This window comes from Athene noctua, chromosome 5 (assembly GCF_965140245.1).
Source record: "Athene noctua chromosome 5, bAthNoc1.hap1.1, whole genome shotgun sequence".
NCBI classification, from domain to species: domain Eukaryota; kingdom Metazoa; phylum Chordata; class Aves; order Strigiformes; family Strigidae; genus Athene; species Athene noctua.
Window position 1 is genome coordinate 2,042,628 of NC_134041.1, and position 25,028 is coordinate 2,067,655.

Consider the following 25,028-nt stretch of genomic DNA (forward strand, 5'->3'; position numbering starts at 1 on the left):
GGCCCAGCCCTCGCCTCCCTTGCGAGGAGAGAGCCTGAGATGTAGCCACGCCGATTTTTTTTACCTTCTCTTTCATGTGATTCTTGCTTTCTCGCATTTTTTTTTTTTCAGCGCTCCCCCATCCTACTGCCGTATTTAAAAGAGCTTTTAATGAAAAAGGTCTCTTGTTGCTATTGTTCCTTCTCTTTTCTGCACATCCAGGGCATAAACTCGGTTTTCCTGACAGCGTCTCCCTGATGGGATTAATTTTTTCTAGATTAAAAATTGTAGCAAAGGTTGTTGGTTATTTTTTTTTTGGCGGGGGGGGGGGCAGACATCCAAATGAATGAGCAGAGGAAGCGCAAAGTTTGCAGCCTTCAGGACTCCAGAGTTTTGCATTTGAACCTTCACTTTACCTCTCTTCCAAAGCCCAGCCTAACATTTGTGCTTTTTTCCAGAGGGCTGGCATAATTCATTAAGATATCATGTGTGAACTGTGCGAACCGGATGAAACTCCAAATATTAACAGTTTCTTTTTAAGTCTATAGCTCGTTTCCCCTCTTGTCTTCTTTTAGTTCATTTTCACTTTTCACAGCCCTGCTTCCCGGGGCAGATCTACACTCTGCAAAAATATCCAGGATTCGTATCAGTTCTAACCAGGACGCCGTCAGGAGTTTGGATGGGATATTATCTCGTGTTTCTCATCGAGGCCTTGTTCATCGCTGCCCCTCGCTGCGGGTATTTGCTTCTCCTCCGCGGAAAAAATATGGCAGCGGCTGTTACATGATGTGCTCAGCTGGCGTGAGCAGACCCTGAGTAGTATTTTACTCATTGATGATACAGCTAAGGGAAGATGCCCATCAGGTGGCCCAAGTGATCAGAGTTTTGTGCCCTGGTGACAGGAAACTAAACTGAAAAAAACCCAATCCGTTGCCTTTTGTAAAATGTAGTTGCTTTCTTTTTTCTCTTTGCTTATTGTTTAACGACGCAGTCTACTTTTTTGTACGATTCTTTTTCCATGGACTTGTGTTGAGCACAAAGCTCCAGGAGAGAGCACGTGGTACTTACAAATCATGAAGAAAACAGGGTTTTCCCTGCAGAACCTCTGCCTGGTGCTTGACTGCAACAGAAGAGCCAAAGCACAAAGTCCTGCTGCAGACGGAGCCGTCGGTGCTGCGTGGACGTTGTGCCAACCTCCCCGCTCCCCGGGCAAGGGGTGATGTCAAGGAAAGTACGGAGTCATCAGTTCTCTGAAAACGAAACTCGGGAAAGCACCAGCAGTAGCTGACATGAGAATGTGTGATGTTTGGAGGTGACAGTGGCCAGCTCCCGAGGAGAACTTGCAGCCAAGCAGAGAGGGGAGGACAAAGAAAGAGGCTGGTAGTGGTTGTAGCGTAGGGCCCTACACCTCGGGCGAAGTCGAGGGTCTCCCGGCAGCAGCTGTGCTGTTCCAGGGGCCTGGCTTTCACGGGATAAAAACTAGAAGGATTTCTGTGCAGAAGGGGCTGTTGGGCGTTGGAATGGGCTGCCCAGGGCAGGGGGGAGTCCCCGGGATCCCTGGAGGGGTTGAAGAGTCGGGCTGAGCCAGCGCTGAGGGATCTGGGGGAGTTGGGAACGGTCAGGGGGAGGGTCATGGTTGGGCTGGAGGAGCTTCAGGGGCTTTTCCAACCGAGATGATTCTGGGATTCTGTGGTTGAGCGCATGCCAATGCAAAGCTGTAAACACAAGACCTAAGGTTGGTGTTGAGTGTGCGCTTCAGGGAACAGCGGCTGCCTGGCGTGGAGCTTGCTCACAGGAGGAGGATTTCAAACTCTGTCCTAGCAGACCTTTGCAGCTGACAGCAGATGATGGTGGTTGCCTCCAGGGAGGCAGGGAGCACTTCTCTCACCCGTGAGACGTGGCTGCTGGTACCTCAATGCCTTCTTTCTGCTGAGCTCACAGTGGTCCAAGTCTGGAAGGACTCCTCCATTGGTAGATGTCCTCAATGTATTGAGGCCAAGATGCTTTCTGCTTCAGCCCACGCTCATAACACAGTAAATGTTGGAATATTGAAAAAGAATGAGTAAAGAATATGGACTTCCCCTATAGATAGTGAAAATAAAGTGCATGTAAACGATGTAATAAAATTTGAATGTATTCTATTGTGGTAATTCATGCTCAGCCTCTGGAAGTGAACGACAAAATAATTTATCTGGGATCAAAAGTGCATATAAAGGGAGACTTCTAAAGCAAACCGAACCAAAACAGAAGGCCAGGAATGGCTTATTCAGCCATTGTCTTCATTGGTTTTGTGAGGAAAAAAATTGCTCTCTAAAAAAGTGAGAAGATTCAAATGGGGCAAAGCTGCCTCTTTTCCAACTCTCTGAATGCAAATCAGAGAAAGTTAAAGCTGGTGATTGAAGAAGGCTGGAGCCCAGTCAATAAAAACAGGCAAGGGCTAACGTTAAAAATATTACTGAAGGAAATGGAATTCAAACTCAGAAGTGAAATCAGCAGGTGTAGCCCTTACACTCTCTGGTTTTGTCAGGTTGTAGGTCTGGAAATAACCTTGAGAACGAAGAATTGTGAAGGAATGGTGGTGAGTCATCAAGGTCAAAATGGTGAGCGACAGAGCACGGAGTTAATTATCAGGTGCTTAAAAACCCAGGCAAGAGAATGTGAGTATATCCAAAACCACTGCTGTGGTTGTCATCGGTGCTCAGCCAGGAAGGAGTAGTGTTTGCTTATTTAATGTATTTTCTCCATAATATTCTCTGGAGTTCTTGACTTTGCCACATGGTCTAGTCCAGCCTGGGAAGAGCTGCTGTGATGGGGTTTGCATCCCCGCTCTCTCAAAGGTCTGCCGTGATTTTTTTGTCTTCAGTTTGTGTTCAACATAATGTCATTTTCTTCTGTCAGCAAAGACAATTATTTTTTAAGAAAATTAATTTTTTTCGGCCTGGCTGAAGACCTCAGAGGCTCACAGACTGCTTTCAGACTGACATCTCTTACTCTGTGGAAGGGTCACTCCTTCTAGCCTACTCCTTTTAATTTCTCCGAATATCTGTTGGTTTCTCATTGGTTTTGGAGTACAGTTTCTAGCTCTGATTGTACCAGGGACCACACAGGCCAGGCTGTTCAGCAGCCCTGCACGAAATGAGAGGTCTCTGGCTACGCCGTGAACACTGCGTTGATCTTTGTGTCAAAACTGCGGTTGCATTTTGTTGCAATTTCACATTTAGTCTGTCTTTTTTTGCGATGCTGCCAACCCTCCATCATCAGCCACTGTCCGTGCAGACGAGAAGGTCTCTGGTTCTTCGGTGCTGAGCTTCAGCTGCTGGTTTGAACAGTTGATAACCAGGGAGGCAAGGAAGAGCCTTCTCAGTGGCGGGGCCACCACGGAGGAGTGAGGACAGGGACGTTTGGAGAACCAGAGCCACCAACACCGACTCGCTGCACACCAGCCCTCCACAGTCACCAACCCAGCGTGCAGCACCGCCACCAACACTGTCACAGCGCTCGAGAGGCTGCAAGAAGGGAACACTGGTACAGCGCTGAATACAGGAATCAACAAACCCAGATCTGCCTCCTCTTGGACACACACCCGGGCCAAGCAAGGCTGGATTCACTGGAAGAGCGGGGGTCCAGCAGTGCCATTCTGGAAAATCATAGAGAACATGTGCGAGACACAGAACCACCTTGCATCCTTTAAGAGGTCAAGAATTGTGGGTTTTTTTCTAATATTCTTGCAGCAAGATTAATTCCTTTCTGTCAAGGAAAGGTTTGGCTGGTTTGGTAAGCTGCAAGCCTGCCGTCTCCTTTAATAGATCACTTCTATAGTTTGTTTTCTAGTCATTGTGTTCAGTGCTTGCTTTGATCTTTTATCCAAATCCTGCTCCCATTGCTCTACAACTGACTGTTTTCATGGGATTGGACTCTGTGAAGCTGACATTCAGTGAAGCCAGTCAAGACACAAACCACAGCCTCACCTCTCACATCCTCGTCTACGAAATGCAGGTTTGGTTTCAGTCTCTGCTGTTGTGCTCAGCCCTTCTACCCCCTGAATAAATCCTCATCTTCCCTCTTAAAGAATTAACCCTCCTGAAAGCTAAGGATTGTAAGAGGCTGTACTAAATAAAAAGCATAATTTTTAATGAATATGCCTGCTTTCATTGTGTGGCTGTCTCATCTGCTGTCATTTTTCCATTGCTGTCTTTTCAGAAGGCTTTTGCTGATCCAGGCATTTATTTGCAGCTTTGCTCGCAAGTGTTGGTCACAATCTGGGCTTTGATCTTTTGTCTGTGCATTCAGAAATCCCCAGAGGTCTACCGTTGCTATTTAGCTTTGTGAAACGTTAACATTTTTAATTCAGTTTTAGTCTCTGCAGCATATTTATTTGCCACTAAATCTCTTCCACGATTTACTGACAAGCGAACCCTTACAAACCTTTCAGCAAGACTGGCAAGTGCATGTGCAGAATAGAAACGAGCAGTGCAAGATTACTCAGGAAGCGTTTCTAATGTTTTTGTGTTCTTGTTCTGTTCCTGCGACCAAACACTGTACGGTGCTTTTGGGTTATAGATCCTGAGGCTTTACCAAGGGTAGTAGCTGTTACTCTCCAGACTGTAGATAAGAAACGGAGGCAAAGCAACCTGGGGAAGGTCACGCAGCCAGTTTGTGACTGAGCTCAGACTAAAACCCAGCTCTCCCGTGCTTCAAACACTAAACCAGAATGAAAGCTGTGACCTCCTGCAGAAAGCATGGCGATGGTGGCAGAGCAGCAGCATCAACCACTTAAAATGGTAACTGCTGATGCATCATTTATTATGTGCTCAGTTTATTATTTATTACGCATTTTGTTGAATTTCTTTTCAAGCACACTTTTTGAAGAAGGGTGGTAAACACCAAGTCCCAAAGGGAGAGTGTCTCGGGCTGGTCTGCACTGTGTGTCAGTACCTCCTCCGGGTGAGCTGAGGGCTTGTGCCCGAGCAAGATCACAAGCTCACACCTGATACACCCGCCCTGGTGTGACGGGATGGAGATAAGAGCAGGCGGTGGATGGCTCTGCTGTTCTCTGAGCCTGATGAAGCTTTGAAGAGACTACACCCAATGTCTTATTTCTTTTTAATCTGTTCTGTCCTTCCATTTAGACAAAAAGAGCCTTTTTACTGAGGTTGTGTTAAGCCTGTGAATGAGACGCGGCACCATGGAGCATCTCTGGCCCATGAGCTCTTCTGCTTTGATATTTAATTACATCACATTTAGATGAGCCGGTGGCTGCTGGCCTGCACCAGTGTTCCTCTCGCCGAGCTCTTCCTCAGCCTGGGGAGGGATGTCTCTGAGGGCCACTGGCTGTCTCTGTCTGGGGCACAGGGACACCAGGACCAAGGGACACGGACCCACCACTCCTTTACATCAAGGGACATAGAGTCATCACTCCTGCGCACCCAAAAACCCCGCCTTGGGCAAAGCTTTCCCCCACCACACTTCGACAGCAGCCGCTTTCTCCATGTTACTCATTCGGCACAAAAATGTCTTGTCATAAAATAATTACACACAGATTTCACTTGCACGGGATAACGTGATTTTGCAATCTCCTGCAGGCCGAGCGAGAGTCACACAAGAGATCAATGCTTTTTGGAGCATGCTGTCTGCGGGTAGAGACATTACTCAGCGTATACTTCCTTTATGTGCCTCCAAGGTATATAACCCCACGTTGCAAGGAAGCTGAACCGCCCATGAAATTCATTGCCAAACTGATAAATAACCTCTGGAAATCGCTGCCGTGAGATACGGCTGCCAACAGTATAACCAAACTGGGAACAAGGTTTAGAAAATATTAATATCAAGAATTTGAGAGCTTGTAGTATTTGAGGGAGGGAGTGAACCCTGAGATGTTAAACTAAATGTACTGGGAGCGACATCATGATTTGATTCAAAACACTGGGCTGCTCACTATGAGGATCTCAGTGCTGGACTCGCACACCTACAGTTTGATCCCCATCACTCAGGACGCTGGTTTCCATCCCTAGATACCACACTTGGTGGAAAGAAGGCACAGGAGGGGTGCAAAAGGCTTTCCAAGAGCAAAGCAGGCGAACAGCAGAGCGAAGAGCACCTCTGGCAAGTCAGAAATCTGGAATTGAGGACATGACGTGGCATGGGGGTGTTGGACTGTTACCAAAATTCCTGCTTTCTTCACGCACTGGACAAGTTACCCACCGATCCATTCATTGCCAGAGGTGAGCAGCACGGGTATCCATCCCAGAATGAGCCTGTCACCTCTTTTAAACCATTGGTAGAGACAAGCACTGTCCAAACGGGTTAGAAGGGAGGGAGAGAGGGAGCTGTACTGTGTGTTAGAACAGAATAGTTCCATTGGTATATATATACACACATATATTTGTGCCCTTCTCTTTCCATTTTCTCCAGTAACCAGTCCATGTTTACCAGATGCATCCCCGCACCCGTGGAAGAGACAGATTTCTCTCAGGCCCCAGGAAATCTTTGCCACCAACGAAGCACACGTGCACGGTGAGAGCAAGGCAATGTTTCATCCCCGCGCCGCCACGTGCCGCTGAACAGGAAAGGAGCAGATATATTTGCAGGTATCTATCCTGGGGTGAGTTAGCAGGGCTGGGAATTCAACCAGCAGGTACCTGAAATGTAAGAGGAGGCTTTCAGCTTTGTTTTCTGACAAGACAAGCATTTTGACCCACGGGGTTTGGTAGTTCAGGCGATACAGGCAGCGCGAGTGTCAGGATGTGGACATTGAAAAAAAATACCTTCCCCATCTCACATGAGGGCTGCTGATAGTATGTGGCTGTTCTCTTACAATTTCCTTCCTGCACAGGCAGTAAGCACTAATTTTAGACTCGCTTACATGTAAAAGTCGCTCTTCTGGCTTGGAAATAGTTTGTTGCTTCTTAAAGAAGATTCCGACCCCATCTTGCCAGGTAACTGCTACTCTGTCAGTTGAAGCGACAGATCTCTTAGGTTGTTAAAAGGGGACAACACACAACAGCGTTGGTTGGGAGGTATCCAGGAGCGGACAACAAAACCAATCCATTCATGCAACAGCATTTAGAGAAATGTGTACAGCGCCTAGCAAAAATGGAAAGAAAGATTATAATCTCCAGGTTTAACAGTTCTACGGCAAACAGTGATCCCATAATAATAAAGTGGATAACCCTAGGAAGGTTGGAGGTTGGAGGTTAGCACTTACATTAGCTTTGCAACTTTTAAGTCTTACAAAAACTTGCCGGGTCTTTTACACAATTTGGTTTGGTAACGCACACTCAGAGAATCCTTTTGGCTTTTAATGTGCTGGTGTTAACGTCATTCTTACAGGACATATTCCCTGGGAATTTTCCGGGTGTGATGCAGGGGCAGCTCAGTCACACAGCACCCTGTGAGCTAGGGCGTGCAAGGGCGTGTGGTTGTGGCACCAGCACCCCTCCCCACCCCAGCCACACGCGGTGTCACCTCCACCGGCGGCCACTCCACACCAAAACCAGTCTCTGCTGGGACAGAAGAGGTAGGAGAAAAGGATGTGCAGAGCAAACAGACAGCATTGAGGCATTTTACCGAGTATTGTAAACACCTTTTGTGCTCGTATTCCTTAAAGCATTCGGAGTGTTTCCCAAAAAAGCTGTGGGTGATGAGCGCATCGATATATGATCCAACCTCCCGCATGCCCAGGGAGTTCCTGGTTGCTTCAGGAGCATTTTGCAAGACCACCTCTGCAGTGCCAGGCAAACTTTTAAACGATTTCACAACTGTTCAGCAGGAAGGAGACTCCTGTAGTTCATTTTCTTGTTTCAGAAGATCCAAAATGCCCTCTCACGTCCCAAATAAATGCTGTCACGCTGTGCCACGTTCTGCTTCACAAAGCAAGGCCGAGGCGCTGACGAGCTGCTGTGAGGACAGGATAAATCCTTCACACAAAGTGACCAATTTAGAGACACTTTAAATCAGCCTGGAAGATGATGAAGGTTTGATCTTGCCTGATGTAGTTTTTATTACTGAATGGGAGGGAAAATGCAATCGGGTGATGCTGTCATACAGAAAAGATTTCATGTCCTGGCACCCACGTCTGCTGTAGGATATATAAATCCCCCTTGGTACCCATGTTTGCTGTAGGAAATATAAATCCTCTTTGGTGTAGTGTCTCTTCATTAAGAGTGATCCCAAGACATTTTACACAATTCAGTCAGGATGTCTAATGGATTGTTTTATCCATATTAACTGCAACCAGCTCCAGGGACAAGATGCTCCAAACATTTAACAAGAGAATGATTTTGAATAATAATTGGAGTATATTGCATCCTTCAAAAAATCACCTGCTCCGTATTTCAGTTCTTATGGGAATCCAAGTTTTACATTTTTTTATGCTTGTGACGATATGAGGTAAGTATAAAATTGTGATTTACTGGCCAAAGCATTCCGGACAGCCACAAGAACTTGTAGTTGATAAAGAGGGCAAATTTAAGATTTGGAGTTTGTCTCCAGTTCTGCTGTTTGCAATCTCAAAGGCTGGTATGTGCTATGGTCACCACTTTGGGTTTTTTTGATCACAGCTACAATTTCTCTCAAAATAATCTCCCGATGCTTTGCGGGAAGCAGGTCTTTATATCCACCGACTCCCCGTTCATGGCTCTGAGGCAGGAGACGAGCTCGTCAGGGACCAGCGTTTGCTCTTGAACGTCACTGGCCAACATGTGTCCCCACTGGTTCGCCGGGAGGGAGCCGGGTCCCCCCTGGGCTAAGCCAAACATGTGGCTTTGCCCGCTCCGGCTGTTGTTTAAGATGAGGTTGATCTTCTCCAGCAGACAGACATGATGCTCCCCTCCCTCCCCGTCCCACAGCTGGGGAACGGGGCTCGTGTAGTCTCTGAAGAAGACGTTCCCCTCCGGTTCTGGGAGGGGTGTGGGGAGCTGTGTGTGGTAAATATTGGTGGCTACGTACCCCAGCGGGTTCCCATCGGACACCTGAGGTTTGTAGCCACTGATCTGCTCGGGGGTCACGATGCTGGCAGGCGCTGTGCTCCCCGGGTGCTCCCGGGCCTCGGGGACCTCTCTGCTGGGCTTCCTCCGGGTGCCCACGGTCTTGTAGTCCTTGTGCACTGGCACCTCCTCGATTTCCATAACTGTGGGGTCGCTGGTGTCCAAGAACGGTTCATGGAAACTGTTGCTCGTGAAATCACTCTTCTCCTGGAAAAAAATGGTGAGAGGAGTAACAAACCAGAAAATTTTACCAATGCGAGATCTATACCATTAGAGCATCCCAAGGAAGAAATGGGGCAATGACTTGTTGTCTTCGTCTCATCTTCCTTCCCACCTCTCTCAGCCCTGTGAAAGAGACGGCAGCGAGGTGGGCAAGAGAGGACGGGGAGCTGCTCTGCCTGTCTCCATGCTTCTGCACGCACTTCAAGGGCAGCTCAAGTCAACTGCAGCCACTGAATAAAGAATATATTCAGGCAGCGTTTAAAAATCTCAGCTAAGCTGGGCTGTCATGCACCTTGCAAGTGCCTGGGAAATGATTCCTGGTCAGTTCCTGGTCCCTTAGAGCTTAATCCTCTTCCCATCTGTGCTTCTCACAGCTCTGGAGCAAGCTTGAATCTAAGGGGAGACAAGTGAAGAGAATCTGGGAGATAATGGTGCAATTACCTGGAGTGACTTAACCACGTTGCTGTTTTCCAGGTGGGGAAAGTCTTCAAACAGCCATTTTGGCAAGAGCGACACAACAGTAGCCTTAATTCTTTATGGAAAAGAAAAGAATAAACCCCAAGATGTTAGTCCATTTTATTAGTTACTTATTCTTCACTCAGGACGAAGCTGTCCCCTGGCAGGAGGAGCACAGCAAGCGCATCCATCCTTCAGGGATGGCTCGGAAGCCCCGGGTTTACACCATACAGGTGGGTTTCTCCCTTTGAACTCTTCATCTTTCATCTTATTCCCCCAGGTTTGATTCACGGCAGTGCAAGCCTGGAAGCTAAATTACTCTCGGTAAATCCCTTATGTAAAACCTGTTTCTATGTGACAACGTGGCTAAGCTGGGGGAGCCGGGGGGAGGCCCAAGCTATGTGTACGAACCAGAGCAGGCAGGTGCACCCTGAACTGATGAAATCAAATACATGGCAGTAACGAAAGTTGATTTTCCTGCAGCTGAAATTAAAATAATTTGCAAGAGATTTTAATTTTGTTGAGTTTTGCTGGTGTTCTGGTGCTTTGCTGCGTTCCTGGGAAAATACACAGTCCCTGTTGTTGAAATGCCCGTGTTTCACAACCACAGCGAGAGCAGAAGAGTTAGGCTGGGTTCAGAAACTGAAAGAGGCCGTTTCTCAACAGCCTCTACTCCCAGGTCTCCTCTTGTTTTGTCAGGAAGATCCAACCAGGAGCTCTGTGCCACAGAGGTCACCCGTTCCCCTGGGTTTGTGTCGGGACAGCAGCGCCTGCACTGCTGGACATCCCTGTTCCAGTTAAACAGCAAACTGGGATAGACGAGCGCTGGTTTGCAAGGGTGCCTAGCAAACGGCTGTCAATGTAAGAACCAGTATTAAGATCTTCCCTGTTGAGTTTTCCAGCTGCTCCACTCCCAAGTTTGTGTCTGTATCTCAGGGTGCAGGTGTGAGGAGTTTCAGCATCCCCTCCTCTAGTCAGAACTGGGAGTAACCAGTCCTAGGATAAAACTTACCTCCAGAGGTTATGGTTTTCCTCTCTTTTTCTGACACAATCCCGTGTGTCCCCAAGGTTGGCCTTTACAATTTTTTTTACTTTTTTTGTTGGTCTCTGCCTTACTGTAGAGCACATCTGATTAATGGGCGAAGTTGCCCTCAGTTAGAGCAGGCTGCAGTGAAAACGACTGGTTTCTGCAGTTTATTTTAAAATATTCTGGAAGAAAAGTATGAGTTGGAAATAAGGAAAAAAAATGTAGAGGGGAAAGTAATACCTCTTTCTGGCTGATTTTTTAAACATCAGAAATAGAAAAACAACTGACAATGTGACCATGCTGATGCCCAGTCCCAGGAAAACTCCAACGTCATTGTCTGGAAAAGGATAGAGAGGAAGGAGGTCAGTTGGGTGGCCCTGCTCCACCACCCCCATGGTTGTTGATGTAAAGGGCAGACCTCTGCTAAAGCAGCCCTCGGCACTTCACTTGCCCTTTCGCTCCTCAACGAGCCAAGCAAAGCCATAACAAAAGCAAAATCAAACCCGGTGTCCCATCCACACTGCGCTGCAGCCAGAGCGTGCACGGCCCCTTCGCCATCGCCATCGGCCGAGTCATTCGAAGAAGTGTGGTCGCTGTGTTTAACCATTTCCTACAGAGACTTACCTTCCAGAAACGCTGAAGTGCATTCTTCAGCTTATGTAGGTTTTGCTTTTGGTTTAAGTACTGCAACAGGTCATAACGTAACCTTTAGCAGAAGATGTGCAAACCGGAGCATAACTGAAAGTTAGAAAAATGGGTGGGAAACGCTCAAACGAGTCTCTGGTTCAAGCTGCAAGACTGAAACACTCCATCGCTGTTGTGTTAATGTTATATCTTTCTCGTTTTCTTATCTCCTACTTGTTGTAATGCACATTATGTTATAAATCTCATAAGGAAGCAAAACTTAAGGCACGCGTTACGCTGTTCAGCCCTGAGAGCACTGCAGCCCCTCCTGCTACGTGGCTCATGTCCCCATCAAATGAAAAGCTGTTTTTCTGGCCCTGACCTCTCCAAGGGGTAAAGGAGCTTTTTCTTCCTCATCACCAGATGCTGCAGGTGCTGTTTGAGCTAAAACATCCACTTCTGGTCAAGGAGAAAGTCTGGCTTACCAAGTCTGAGCTATTATCTTCTTACCATGGGAGATCTCGCTGTAGGTGCTGCCCAGGAGATGGTTCTCTGAAGGGACTTAAACAGAGAGAGGAAAAAAAAAATCTATAACTTCATTTAGAGAACGGCAGGTGACATAGAAGCTATTTTTAAAATGTTATTTAGAAACATAAATAATGGTATCATGAGAAAAATAAAGCCCTCAGTACTTTTAGTACTAAAGTAATTAGTAACTCCACCTCTGGCCAGACTCTACACAATCTTCTCTTTCTCAGAGATCTAATTAAAAGAGATGTTGATGAACACATAACACCGATTATAAAACATCTTCCACGCACATCGCCCCCCTCAGCACCCGAAACATGAATTTAGTCTTCCTCGAGGAATCGTACATCGTTTCTGATGAGCACCTACAGATTATTTCCCAAAGTGTCTGAGCCCCATGGGACTGAATTTTCTGATAATATCTGTTTGTGTGATGGGCTGTGTAGTGAGGGGAGATCTGCAGCCTGCCATGGCAAGGAGTATATTTTTGTTAAAATAAGCAGCAAGCTTTCCTCCTGGCCAACCTCAGCCATTGCCTTTTGCTGCGTCCTTCGCAGGCAGTGAGCATTGCTGATGACGTGATCCTGGGTCTGTGTTGCGTTTGAAGGAAGGGAAATGACCCCAAAACGCTGGCAACACAAAAGGCCCCTTTTGCAGAGTCACCTGTGCAAGCACAGCTCACACTGGCAGCAGGATTTTCCCAAAATTACCAAAACTGGGAAATTCGGGCAGGGCAGCCTCGCCAGCGCATCCTTTGAAGTGCAGGAATCCAGGTGCTTGGTGAAACCCCGCGTTTGCACATTGGAAAACTCCTCTGTACCCTTCAGTTGGGTGACTGCTTTAGGAAAAATCCTGCTGCTCCCCGTGTTTGCCCTCCTGTCCCCGAGAGCAGCCATCCCGGCAGGACAGGGACGGGAAGCCGCCTCCTCCGCAGAGCGCGGGCACCAGCCAACGGTCTGCTCGGGGCAGCAGAAGCCTGAATGCATTTAAGCAGAGGATCAGCATTAATAAGAATAGCAGCTAGCATCCTCATCCACAATTACTGAGCTTCAACTGGCCAAGACAATTAAGGATATCCAGCATAATACAGCATATATATATATCTATAATAGACGTATATATCCTAATCAACAGGGGCCAGCTGATTTTAGCCAGTGATTTCTGCAACAGAGTCAGTAATCTGTCAGTTGAGACGAGTTCAGATGAAAAAGAGTGAAAACCTTCTGGAATTCACAGCCTTTCATAAACGAAACAGTGGCTGTCAAAAGACAGAGCTTATCCAAGGCTGGTGGAGCAAGGCCCGTTCCGCTTCTGTTTGGTACAACCTCTGCAAGGATCAATGCAGATCCAAGGCCAAAGGCAATTTCTTCCTCTCCAAAGGGCAAAAAGATCCCCAAAAAGGTACTGTCTCTGGTTTTGTGCATCTGAAGCATATGTGTCTCCTAGCAGAGCTCCCGGAGCTCAGGTATTCCCATCCCCTCAGTGTTTTCAGCACAAGCCCGCTCAGTTGGAACCTGCTGCAGATGCCGCAAAGTGTCTCTCAAATATATGGGGTTGTGGACAGAAAGTGATGGAATACATTGTTCTGCAGCCTGGAATTCAGCAGTTTTGGCGGGCGGGTGTCGCATTAAAAAAAAATTAATGTTATTACAGTAACGTCTTGCTGACGACGAGTGGGGTCAATCTGAGTAAGGAAGCTGAAGAGTGAGGTTCGGGGTGCGGGGTCGAGCTGGGGACTTACTGCCGGTGGGGTGTCAGCTGGGGGTTGTGCTGCTGTGTTGGACACAAACCTTGTTGCTGACATGAGCTTTGCTTCTGCCTCACGTTGGTACTGCCCCACATGAACCCCCAAGCTTTGTTAACGGGGTCTACGCAGCCACTCAGGGTGAAGTCTCTATTTTTAAGCATTTAATACGTTTCTAAGCCATTTGCTAGTGCAAAGGTTAGAGCATCCTCCTTTTGACACCCAGCAATTCCCTCTTCTGCGCAGATGGAGACCTGCTGCCAAGGGTTAAGCCCACCTGAGGATCAGGACCCTGAAAATTCATGTGATCAGAGCTGGAGGTGCCCAAACGCCGACCTGCCCAGAGCTGAAGGCTGAAGTGTGTCTGTGAGGACGCCACCTCGTAGCCAGGGCTAACAGATGTGAACAGCCTGGGATGAACCGGCCAGGAATACCTGTTTCCATTTCTTGGGAAAAAAATTAAATAACTGCCCTTCTCAGAGCCCCGAGAGGTGCCAACCAGAAACACAGTGCTGGTGTGTTGTAGGGAAAGTTCCTGAGCAGCTTCAAATAACCCATCTAAAATTGCATCCCAGCACGGGGGGTGAACTGGTGACATCCACGGGTGTTACCGCTGCCTGCAGCTGCAGCCAGCTCTGTCGGGGTCCTAACAGCCCTGACCAGCCCTACCTGGGGTCTCCACCCACACCCCCTGCCCTGGGGCTCTATTTAAGATCAGCCCTGAGCACTTAGGCCTGGCTTAGAGAAGCTCTAGAAGGCTGGGTTCTGACCTACGGGTTGGCTTCGTGGCTTAACCTCAGCTCTCTGCTGTCTCTGTGGTCCTGCCCAGCCGCCGCTGGGCACTGTGTGCATCCTCCATCAACACGGAGGTTTTGTGGGCACTGCAGTGTCTGTCAGCAGGTATGGGGGTGCTGGGAGGTGTGCTCAGCCACTGAGCTGTGCCTGGATTATCCTGCTTCACCCAGGTGAGGAGCAGCAGGAGGATGGAGCAGCTCGGGGAGCTCCTGAGGGCGACCGCAGCCAACGCGCCCAGCGCTGGGGGTGAGGACAGTCCTGGCTTTCCCTTCAGAACTGGCCTGTGTTCTCCTCTGAAACACCTGCTAGAACTGAAGCCTGCCTGCTTCCAACCCCAGGTAAGAAAGAGCAGGCTGCAGCTTGGCCAGTTGGTCTCTCTAGGAGTTGTTTGCTATGTTTTGGTTTATCTATAACATTTTATTGACAGTTGTGCAAAGCATTTCCTATCACAAAAAGGGAGAATGACTCCATTGATGTATCTTGTGAAGTGAGATGTGGTTCTCATGCGCATTAAATCTGGGTGCAGGAGTGAAGGTTGGCTAGAGAAGGCTTTCAGACAGATGCATTGATAAAAATCTCTATTTTCGTATCCTGCAGCTAAGAGGTTTCTGTCTAGAGCCCTGCTTTCCCCTGATCAATGAGAGGGTTTTACCCCTTCTTTCTAAAACTAAGTCATTCTCAAAAACTGGCAGATGGTGGGAACATCAAGAACAAAACAGCAAGCTCAGCCCTGCAGCTCCACAGCAGCAACTTTTCCACCCGAGAGGGCTTACCTTGGCTGGAGCTTGGCTTGCTGACTCCGTCGGGGTAGACTGCGCATACCGACACGTTGATGTGACTTCCCGCTACTCCCTCTTCTAGAAAGAAGCAAGATTTGCCTTTAAAATGTATTTGTAAGCTGCTGTGAAAGCTCTAGGCTTGCTTGAGGGCTTGTTGCTGAGGGGTGTAAGTAGATGGAAGCGCGTGTGGGGTGTCCCCAGCCTGCTGCGCCCCCTCCCTCCCCTGGGGAAAGCTGCTGCTTGAGCTGTTCCCAAAAACACATGTGGAAGAGAAAAAACTTGGTGGGGTACCTGGCTAGGGAGTACCTCAAACCCAATAAACACCAGAATTAATGTGGGATGGGTCCCAAGGTGCTCAGGCTGTGCTGGTGAGGACCCTCAGGGGTCTCTCTGGGCATGGGGGGAGGAGAGCTGCTAAAGCCACAGCCTCGGTGCACCAAGCGTTGTGCCTTCTCTCCCTGCATCCTTTAAACACCCGGGCATCGCCTGCGCTTGGACAGGCCTCCACAGATCTCGTGTGGCTTCCTGGCCGGCCAGCTCACTCGTCACTTCATTCTCTTTCCCTGTGACCTTCACCTGGGGGACCAGATCCCACTGACTTGCCCTCCTGTCTCCTGCCGCTTCACCCTTCCTTGCTCCTGAAGGGCTCTTCATGGTCCCGCTCGCCAAAAACAAGTGGGCAGGGGCTCAATTTCAAATGAAACTCTGCTTTTATGATATGTTTTGGCTTTATAATATCCTGATGAACTGCACCAAGGACTCCTGGATTATCTTACCTTGGATGTACATCTGTGTTTCCTGGTGTGGGACTTTCTTCCAAAAATACTGCTCCTCCTGGCTATACTGGGCGGTGCAAACCCACTCCACTATGAACCAGAGCGGGGACCTCCTGCTGCTCTGGGGAGGCTGCCAGGCCACCGAGACTCTGCTGTGGCTCTCGGCCTTGACCTCCACGGCCCTCGGTGCCGGGAATTCTGCGGAGAGAGACGGCAAGGGGACTGTCACCCCAACCTCGTCTCTGAAGAGCAGGAGACTTGGAAGGGCCAGCAAAGCCCTGGCAAAATGCCTTTCCTGAAAGGGTTTAAGGACTGAAGAGGGTACGAGAAATTCTAGAATGTGGTAGTTTTATATATATACACACAAATGTGTATACATATCAAAATCTGTATCTCAAAATCTGTATTTTTATATGTATGTCTGTTCACAAACACCTATCACAAAAGCACATCTTCAGCTTTGTCATGTCTCGTCTGAAATGCTTTACCTGTCACTTCTTACAAGAAATGAGAGATTAGAGAATTTTTTCCACCTTATTTCTGTTCAGTTTCTTTTTAGTCATATATTTGTCCTCAGTTTGAATGGGACTTTCCCCTCCCATTGCTCATTAAAGAGACATTTTTTTTCAAAAATAGGAAAGTGTGGTTATGGGGAAAACCACAGCCTGTGGCGCAGGGAACTGAAGGTGGCCCGGAAAGGAATTTTTTTCCTCCCTTTCTGTCTGCAAGCACCCAGCTGGGGCTGTGTCCCTGGCGGAGGTGGCAGGAGCTATTTTGGGGAGCAGAGGAGCACCCTTGCATGGGGCCTGCTGCACAGCCCTGCCCTGCCAGCCAACGCAGGCAGGATTAACTTAGTTTTAAGCTTGTGCTGCAGCCTTCAGAGGCTGAGGGCTGAGATACGTGGCTGTGGAGTGTCTCCATCTCCGGGCGGTGCTGGCCTTGTCTGGAGGACATTGTGTTCCCTCCGCCGGGGCTTTTCCCTTGCTTTAAAACCATGCATGCACAAATTAACTTTTTTTCCCCCCCGCAATCCTGATAAAAGCTGGTCCCTGTTAAAGCTGCAGTCGGTGTGTGTGAGCTCCTACCTTCCTGGCTGCTGGCACCCCGGCCCAGGGGGATGCTGGCAGGGCTGGAAGCCCCCTTGGAGTTGTGAGCGGTGACCTGGAGGGTGCGGGCTCCTGGGGGCACCCGGCCGCTGCAGGACGTGCTGGAGGTGTTGCAGAGGAGCAGGGATCCCCCAGGACCCTCGACGAGCACGGTGTAGCCCAGGATCCTCCCGCGGGCGTCCCGGGGGGGCAGGGGCTGCGAAGGGTGGGAGACAGCCCTTGGGGATGGGTGTGGGGTCTGACACTGAGCCCCCCAGCGCCGCACAGACACCCCCTCGGCTGGGTGGGTTTGGCAAGGATGGAGGGGTTTTGTCCCCAAGGACACGCTGGGGTCTCGTCTCCCCCTCATCTCTGCTCAAAGCGCTCTTGAGGAAGGGCGCCGCCTCTCGGCGGGTGTTCTCCTCGGGGGAGGAGCGGAAAAAAATCTCACAGGAGCCGCCAAACCCAGACTGTACCTTGATCAAGACCGTCACCTCGTGGCTGCCGTCCGGGAAGGTCGGGCCCAAGCGCCGCCAGACGTCGGGCGCCGCGGCGGGGGCTGCGGGGGGAAGCGATGGACGTGGGGGGGCGCTCCCAGCCGCGGGGGGGCTCCCCCCCGGCCTTGCAGGACCCCCCCTCGGCCGGGGCTCCTGGCTCTGCCGCTGCAGAGAGGGGGCGGCCCCGGCTGCGGGAGCCCGCACGGCCCCTCCTGCCGCCGGGGGGGCCCCAGCCCACGGTAACGGAGCCGGCGGCGTCTCAGCTCATCCCAGCGGCAGCAGCCGAGATGCAGAGGGCGAAAGCTGACCCCAGGCAACAGATATTTGTGGTGAGACTCTTGGGCTGGTGTGGCTTTTGCACCCAGAGCGAGAGCGCTCCCTGCTGCCGGGGGGAAGCGGGCAAGCGGCCCAAAACGGGTAAGTGGACCCCAGCCCTCTTTCTGTGCCCACAAAGCCCCCCCTGGTTTCTCTCCAGCTCCCACCATACTGCAGCAGCCTCAGGAGTCTGCCGGAGTCACCAAAACCTGCAACCCGCTGCAGGGCCCGCAGCGCTCGGAGGCCGTGAGACGAGCTGCCAGCTCGTGACGGTGCTCAGCCCTCGGCTGCGCTGTGGGGACGGTGACGTGTGTCACTGGTTAACCTGAGCTGCCCGGAGCTTGGGCCAGGGTCCCCCGGAGCATCCCAAGGAGGTGATGGGCCTCAGCTTACCTGCCTCAGGGGTGGTGTAGAGAAAGGGGGGGCTCCAGGCGCTCCAGGGGCTGTCGACAGGGCTGAGCCGGCACCTCACCTGAAACACGTACTGGGTGTTGCTCTGCAGGTCGTGCTGTGAGCGGGGCCCGTGCTGCACCGCGTCGTCCCACGCCGCCACCTGCAAGGCAAGCAGGGTGCTGAGGGGGAGCAGGACCCAGCCAAACCCCCCTGCCACCACTGTCCCCCCCCACAGAGCTGGGGTGCTCAGTACTCGCTGCCTTCCTCGTCTGCACGGATGGGGATGAGCACGGTCCTCTGCGAGCGCCCAGGGGTGGCGAAGCGTGGGGGGGCTGCCTGCCAAGGGGCTCCTCGTCGCTGCTGGGCTCCAGCACGTGTTTTTGAGGCGGATGCTGTTGTAAGACACGGGGCACACAGAGTCCCCTCTGCTGGGGGGGGTGCAGGGAGCCCCCAGGCTGTCACCACATTGGGCTTCTGACACCACGGTAATTTGGGGGACTCTGGTGGGTGCTGGGATCCAGCCCCTGCCAGGGCCTGGGGAGGTTTCCAGAAGGGACCCTGGCGGAGCCGCCCTGAGTGTGTTTGTGTCTGCGAGTGCGTGGGGGTGACGGCCAAGGCACCACCATCCTCGGAGGAGTTTTCGCCTTGTCTTTGCAGAGCTAGATAACATTGGGAAATATTTTGAATTTTGCTCTTTTTGCTTTAAAAGCAGAGCCAACCCCACCCAAAAGGCTGTCTGCCCTCTCAAAGGGCACCAGCTGTCCAAAGCTGCCCGTGTCAGGGGGTGCATGCCCCCCACTAGTCCCAAAGCCAAGGGGTGGGTTTTGAGCGACCCCCAAATGCTCCCACTGCCCGTGGGTGCTCAGGGGTCTCCAGCAGGACCAGAGCTGGCGTCTGCCCTAATGGGGGGGGGGAGGGGGGGGCAGCTTGTGCACGTGGGTCTGCATGGGGGGGAGGTTTTGGGGTGTCCTGGGCTGTCTCACATGCCATTCCGGGGTGCCCATGGCTTTGTGTCGCTCCTCGCAGCGCACGTTCTCCAGCAGCGTCCGCCGCCTCCAGCGGATGATGGTGGTGGGAGATGATGGTGTCTCCATCGTCTCGGCGCCAGTGACCAGGGGCAGAGCGGGCACCACTGCGGGGAGGACCGGGAAAGTGTGAGGCGGCAGCGGGGGGGCTGGCACGGGGTGCAGCTCACAGACAGACAGACAGACGTACCAAGCTCCTGCAGGTTGAGGAGCCGAGGGGCTGAGCGGACAGTGCCCAGCGCGTTGCTGGCCTGCACCCACGCCGAGTAGCGGGTCCCGCCGCGCAGGGCACTCAGCGGCACCGGTGAGCTCACGGGGAAAACCTCCTCCTCCTCCTCCTCCTCGGCATCTTCCTCCTCAGCAGCCTCCACCACGCTGGGAAGCAGAAGGCAGCCCTGGTCAGAGCCCATCCTGGCATCACGCACCCACTGGAAAGGCAACCCCAGCTCTTGAGGGGTCACAGCTCCTGACTGGGGCACAGTCACCTCCAGACCTGGAGTTTGTCCCTTTTAGAACAAACTAGAAAATAATGGCCGGTGCTTCTTGACATTTCTCCAGGGCGTTTGTGTCTTGGCTGTACAGGAAGGCAATTTTCTCAGGTCCTCAAAGTTCGAACCCAAACAAATTTAGGCAGGCGGGTAATTACTTCTCCTCACAAAACTTACCTGTGACAGGATTTAAGGTGCTTGACTTTAATAATTGAGTCAGATTAACTTTGAGATCCTGCCAGCCTTGTGCCACAGGGGCTTTGGTGCCAAACGTGGCAGAGAGCATCCCAGGTCGGAAGGGCTGTGGCACGCTGCGCAGCAGCCAGCGCACACGCTTTAGGTTCTTTTGAGCCCTGCTAGAGTTTCAGTTTCAGCGTTTTTGGGCAGCGTTAGGTGCAAACTGCCTGCTGCACCCTCTGTGCAGGCCCTTTTGCTCAGAGAGAGGCAATGCATCTGCAAAAAATGCACGTTTGCAAGGCGTTGCAATGGGATGCCACGTGCGCTGGGCTGCCGACAGCACTGAGCGGGTCAGGTCCATGGTGCAGAATTAAACCCGTGGTTTAACGTGCGGTTTGCAAGCAGGAGACCAGGGAGGTGTGAGCTTTAGAAAGCGTAACTAGGGCACGGCGCCCGCTCCCAGCCGCCAGCAGCAGAGCAGCCCTGCTGTCACCCCAGTTTGTGGCCGCCGCGCCCCGATCACACGCCGGGCACCAGTTCGTCGTGTTGCAGCCCCCCCCAGTTCTGTGGGGTCTTACCTGCGCAGGTGGAGGGTGTAGTGGGTGTGCAGGTGGGTCGGCCGCCCCGCGTCCCACGTGCACGCCAGCTGCCCCGAGTACTCGTGGATGCTGCAGGTCAGGTTGTTGGGGGGGTCTGGAGGGTCTGTGGAGGCAAGGTCAGGCAGAGCGCGTGGAGACCCCCCTCCCCGCTCCGAGCAGTGCCGAACCCAGGCTGTGCACCGCCCCCCCCCCCCCCTTTTTCCCTGACCTCCTCTGTGCTGGCAACTTCACAAAAATCAGCAAAACCCCATGGCTACAGAGAAAAAAAAAAAAAAAAGAAAAACTCACAACCAGCGTGGATGTCGGTGCCGCACACCAGCTGGCGACCGTCGCTGTTGGGGCAGACGATGAAGCAGGCGACGGCCCCGACGGGCATCTGGAAATTACGCAGCCGGAGCTGGACGGTGCTGCTGTTGAGGGGGTGCAGGGGACCCTCAACGGGGGTGTAGTTGAGGAAGATGGAGAACTTGGCCCGGGGGCAGCCGAGGGTGGAGAGGCAGTTGATGGAGATGTTGGAGCCCATCTGCACCACCGGCGCGGGCTCGATCCAGACGTGCCCCGAGCATTTGATGTTTGCGACACCTGCGCCGACACCCGCGGGGTCAAGGTGGCTCCGGGTGGGTGTCCCAGGGGAAGAGGTGATGCCCACGGGCTGCGCTGCTCCGCTTTGCTGGGATCCAGGCAGCAGCATGGCAGGACCCCGGCTCCTCAGTCCCCGTCCCCAGCACAGGGATAAACCCCTCTGCCTTCAGCAGGGACCCAGCACCCAGTGACTCATCCCCTCAGATCGGAAACAGCTAGTTTCACCAATTTTAGGTTTTGCTCTAATGCTTAAATGACTGCAGGGAAATAACCCGGAGTCTTGAGAGCTCTGATCCCCCGAGATTAGGGCAGCAGCCCCCACGCAGCGACGCTGCCCTTCGCTATCAGATGAAGGCTCTGCGCCAGCCCCGGTAAACCCAGCTCACAGCCGGTATCAGGCTCGATCTGGCCTTCCTGGAAAGGGTGCAGCTGTGCTCCGGCTTCGTGTGCGCGGAGGCAGGATCACGCCGGCACCGGAGGCAGCTGCTCCTCTCAACTGCTGAAACACCAGCGTGCTTCAACGCGGCTGGATGCAGCCCCCTGCCCCCCCGGTCCGAGGCTGCGAGCGGGGAGGAGAGGGTGGCCGGGCGTAGGAGCAACACTAATGAAAGGCCCCCCCCAAAATCCATAGCTGCAGCTCTATCGTTTTCCTACTCTTGCTCCCAATTCCCCAGCTGGGCCAGGGTGGCCAGCGCGGGTGATGCCGTGGTGGCCGTGGCGCGCCGCCGCTTACCTCCGCACAGGCAGCAGAGCAGGACGTGCAGTGCCAAAGCCTCGCCGGACCCTGCCATGGCCTGGGCTGCGGCCGGTGCCCGCCCGTGGCATAGTCTGGGGAGAGAAAAAGTGTGAGTTGTCCCAGCAGCTTGCACCACGGCCCAGCACAGCCGGGTCTGCCCTCGCCCCGGGGTGCACAGGACCTGCCCCGGCGCTGGCAGTGGGGACACAGGGCGAGGGGTTTGTTGGGGATTTGGGGTCAGGTTGGGTCGTGCCGGCAGCAGGAGCACAGGGGACGAGCCCACGGGCACACAGGACTCGGCGTTGCTGGTAACAGGCACAGCCCAGTGTCCAGCCCCCGTGAGCCACTTTCCCTGAGCTTCCACCTCTGGTGACCGTTTCTCTTAGTTTTCATATCTGTGAAATTTCTCCAATCCTTATATGGACGCATAAATTCATGCAGTTTTGGGTTAACTCTGGGCAGGGAGGGTGCAGGGAAGTGCAGGCAGGACAGCCTCACCTCCACCCCCGGGGCAGGAGATGGAGAGAAAATCCACTTGGAAAGCAGCTCCCAACACGCCAGGAGGACCAGGAGCCGATGGGAGCGGGCAACGTGGTTTTACAAAAGGGAAATTATGCCTGAGCAGCCCGAGAGCCTTCTTCGAAGAAGGCTGGTGTGAGGGGGATGCTGCTTGTTTTCATCCTGCCCCTCTGCTCAGCCCTGGGGAGGCACATCTGGAGTGCTGGGCCCTCTTGGGCACAAGAGAGACTCCTCTCAGTGGTGACAGGAGAAGAGACCGTGGACTCACATTGAAAATCAGGAAATTCCAGTTAAACGTAAGAAAAAGCACTTTAAGGGTGACCACGCATGGGGCCAGCTGCCCGGAGGGGTTGCCCTGCAGTCTCCATCCCTGGAGCTGCTCAGACCCGATGACACGCAGTTTCATGGGACAGAAAATTCCCTGTTTCTGTGACATCTTTCCCACGCCCTCGCTGTGGCAGGTCCTGCCCAAGCCAAGCAATGGCTCTTCCCCCCCCCCCAGACAGTCCTAAAATCCCAGGCAAGGCTTCCCCTCTCTCTCCAAGGAGCCACGCTTGTGTCTGCAACCCACAGTCTGAATTTTTCCCTGCTCACGTCACCTTCCTCCTCAGCCTCTTTGGATTCACACACACACCCCCCCAGACCACCCCCCCCTCCAGAGGGGAAGCCCAGCCTCACCAGCCCCGTGGGGCTCGCGATACGGGGTACAAATACGGGGTGCAGGGCTGGGAGAGCTTTGCAGGAGCCAGAGTGCAAGGAAATGCAGCTCCTGGGAGGGGGGAATAGCACTTTTCCAAGAGAAACACCCACCTGGGAGCAGCTTGCACAGCACCCCCGAGCCCCCCCGAATGCTGCAGGCGATGCTGCGATGGGTGCAGGGCTGGGCACTGGGCAGACCATCACCACAACCTTAAACCCTGCTTGTGTGCACGGTGCTGGAAGCCGAGCAAGCCCCGCACCTCCGTAGTTTTCTTTTTAAGCCAGCAATAATTAAAATAACTGTATAAAAAAAATCCGACATTAGAAATGGCAGGTTTTCCCTCGAGGGACACTCTGAACCAGAATCCACTGTGAAGGTTTCAAAATGATGTTGTTCCACCCAAACCAGGCTACTAGGCTACAGCTCATGCTTTTGTATTTCTCCTGCTCTGTGAGTTGACCTCGTTTGTTTTAAGGGCTGTTCATAACAAGTGAGTCAAATTTCAAGTGCCTTCCTATTACCTGACCTACTAAGAGAACCCGAAGGCCTCCCGATGGCTTGCAAACCTTCGGCAAGTTAGAACAAATGGAAAAAAAAATAATCCCTGTAGTCAATGGAAAGAGCTGAAAATATAATAAATCTGCCTGAGTGCCAGCTCTAAGACAAGACCGCAGGCTTTGCCTCCTCCAGGGACCGCTCACATTTGCGTTTTGATTCCAATTTACAGGCGTTTGCAAACTCCAAGCGTTTGCAGACTCCAAAGCCAGATGGAACGAGGCTGTTCCCCTTGTCGAGAGACACTGGTTTTTGATCTCACCTCTATTAAAAAGTCCATTAGCGCTAAAGAAACGCCAAGTAAATGCAGAAGGAAAAAGCTGTCCGGATTGTGCAAGCCCAAACCATGCGAAATCTTTACCGGCAATGTGTGTCGGGGGTGGCTAACGCACATGAGCCAAGAAACACGAGCTGGGGTAGTTTTGGGTTTTAAATCCGGGTGGTCAGGGGCTGGAAGCTGAGCAGAGGGGGGGGGTCCTTACCTTGCCAGGGCTCAGGACATGCGGTGCCGGGCCCCTCCGCCTGCCGCTGTGGCTGCCGAGCGCGGCGAGAAGCATCAGCAACTGTCAGCAAGCCTGACCTAGATTGCTGCGCCGAGAAAAACTGAGAGTTTCCAGTCTGAGTCAGTCCATGGGAAAACCCAGCATCCCTTAAAGGAGCAGCCTCGGGCCGGAGTGGGCAGGGGGGGGTGTGTGTATTTTTAGTCTTTAAGTTGTTACAGACTCCGGAGTCCCGCCGGCAAATTTAAATCCGTCCCAAATGGATTGTTACGATCATGTCGCTACGTGCGAGGAGGCAGGAACCCGGTGGAGAGGTCCTGGCGAGGCAGGCTGAGCTCTCTCAGCTGAAAGAACGTTTTCCTGCTAATCCCGAAACCTACAGTGAAAAACTCCGGGAGAACTGAGGTTGTTTGCACGGAGCGTCACCCCTCCGCTTGTCCCCAGCTCGTCAGGGACGCGACGGGCTGCGGACCCCCGGGCTGGGGGGTGGAGGGGGCCGAGGCTCCGGGGCTGCCCCGGGGCTCCCCATCCCGCCGGCTCTTGCCGTGGGTCCCAAACCTTCCCGCTGCAGAGCCCGTGGCTTCCTTTTTCACACCGGTTGAAGGGTTAAACCTCGGTAACAGTGTTAACCTCATTAGACGCTGCAACCACAGGAAACACCGCACCGCCCGCCTGCCCCTGCCCTCGCAGGAGGAAACGTGAAGGAACATCTTTTTCCCCCGCCGCGGGGCGAGGCAGACCCTTCCTCCGCCAGCGAGCCCCGGCTGCTCTGGGTTTTGACCGATCCGTGGGGTTTTTTTGTGAAAATGAAGGGTGGGTGTAAGCAGGAGCGTCAGCCCGCTGGCACTGCGGGGGGGGAAGCCTCACCCTGTGCTGAAACTACAACCTGTAGTTACAGCAAGGTGTAGGATACATCTGTGTGTGGAGTTACACGCACCCCGAG

General features: G+C 52.4%; 2 protein-coding genes across 3 annotated transcripts in view; both read right to left on the reverse strand.

The window, feature by feature from the left end:
• The window catches only part of IL12RB2 (interleukin 12 receptor subunit beta 2), a 28,190-nt gene extending 28,010 nt beyond the window's left edge, over positions 1-180 (reverse strand). Inside the window, exon 1 of the mRNA XM_074906001.1 lies at positions 65-180. The gene's annotated coding sequence lies outside the window, so the exon portion shown is untranslated. The remainder of the gene's footprint in view (positions 1-64) is intronic.
• On the reverse strand, positions 88-24,213 carry IL23R (interleukin 23 receptor). Of its 2 annotated transcripts, XM_074906006.1 has the most exons (16): positions 24,068-24,213; positions 21,809-21,903; positions 20,782-21,075; positions 20,473-20,596; positions 19,420-19,604; positions 19,188-19,336; positions 18,205-18,364; positions 17,476-17,558; positions 17,000-17,216; positions 15,915-16,112; positions 15,133-15,216; positions 11,803-11,853; positions 10,909-11,005; positions 9,627-9,717; positions 8,926-9,170; positions 88-7,062 (listed from the first exon to the last, which is right to left on the reverse strand). In XM_074906006.1, exons 2-16 carry the CDS (start codon positions 21,864-21,866, stop codon positions 6,951-6,953), a joined length of 2,148 nt encoding a protein of 715 aa, XP_074762107.1. In that variant the 5' UTR covers positions 21,867-21,903; positions 24,068-24,213; the 3' UTR covers positions 88-6,950. The 2 variants fall into 2 exon arrangements, with proteins under 2 accessions (XP_074762107.1, XP_074762106.1); XM_074906005.1 differs by having other exon boundaries at positions 88-9,170.
• Positions 24,214-25,028: the final 815 nt, after the last annotated feature.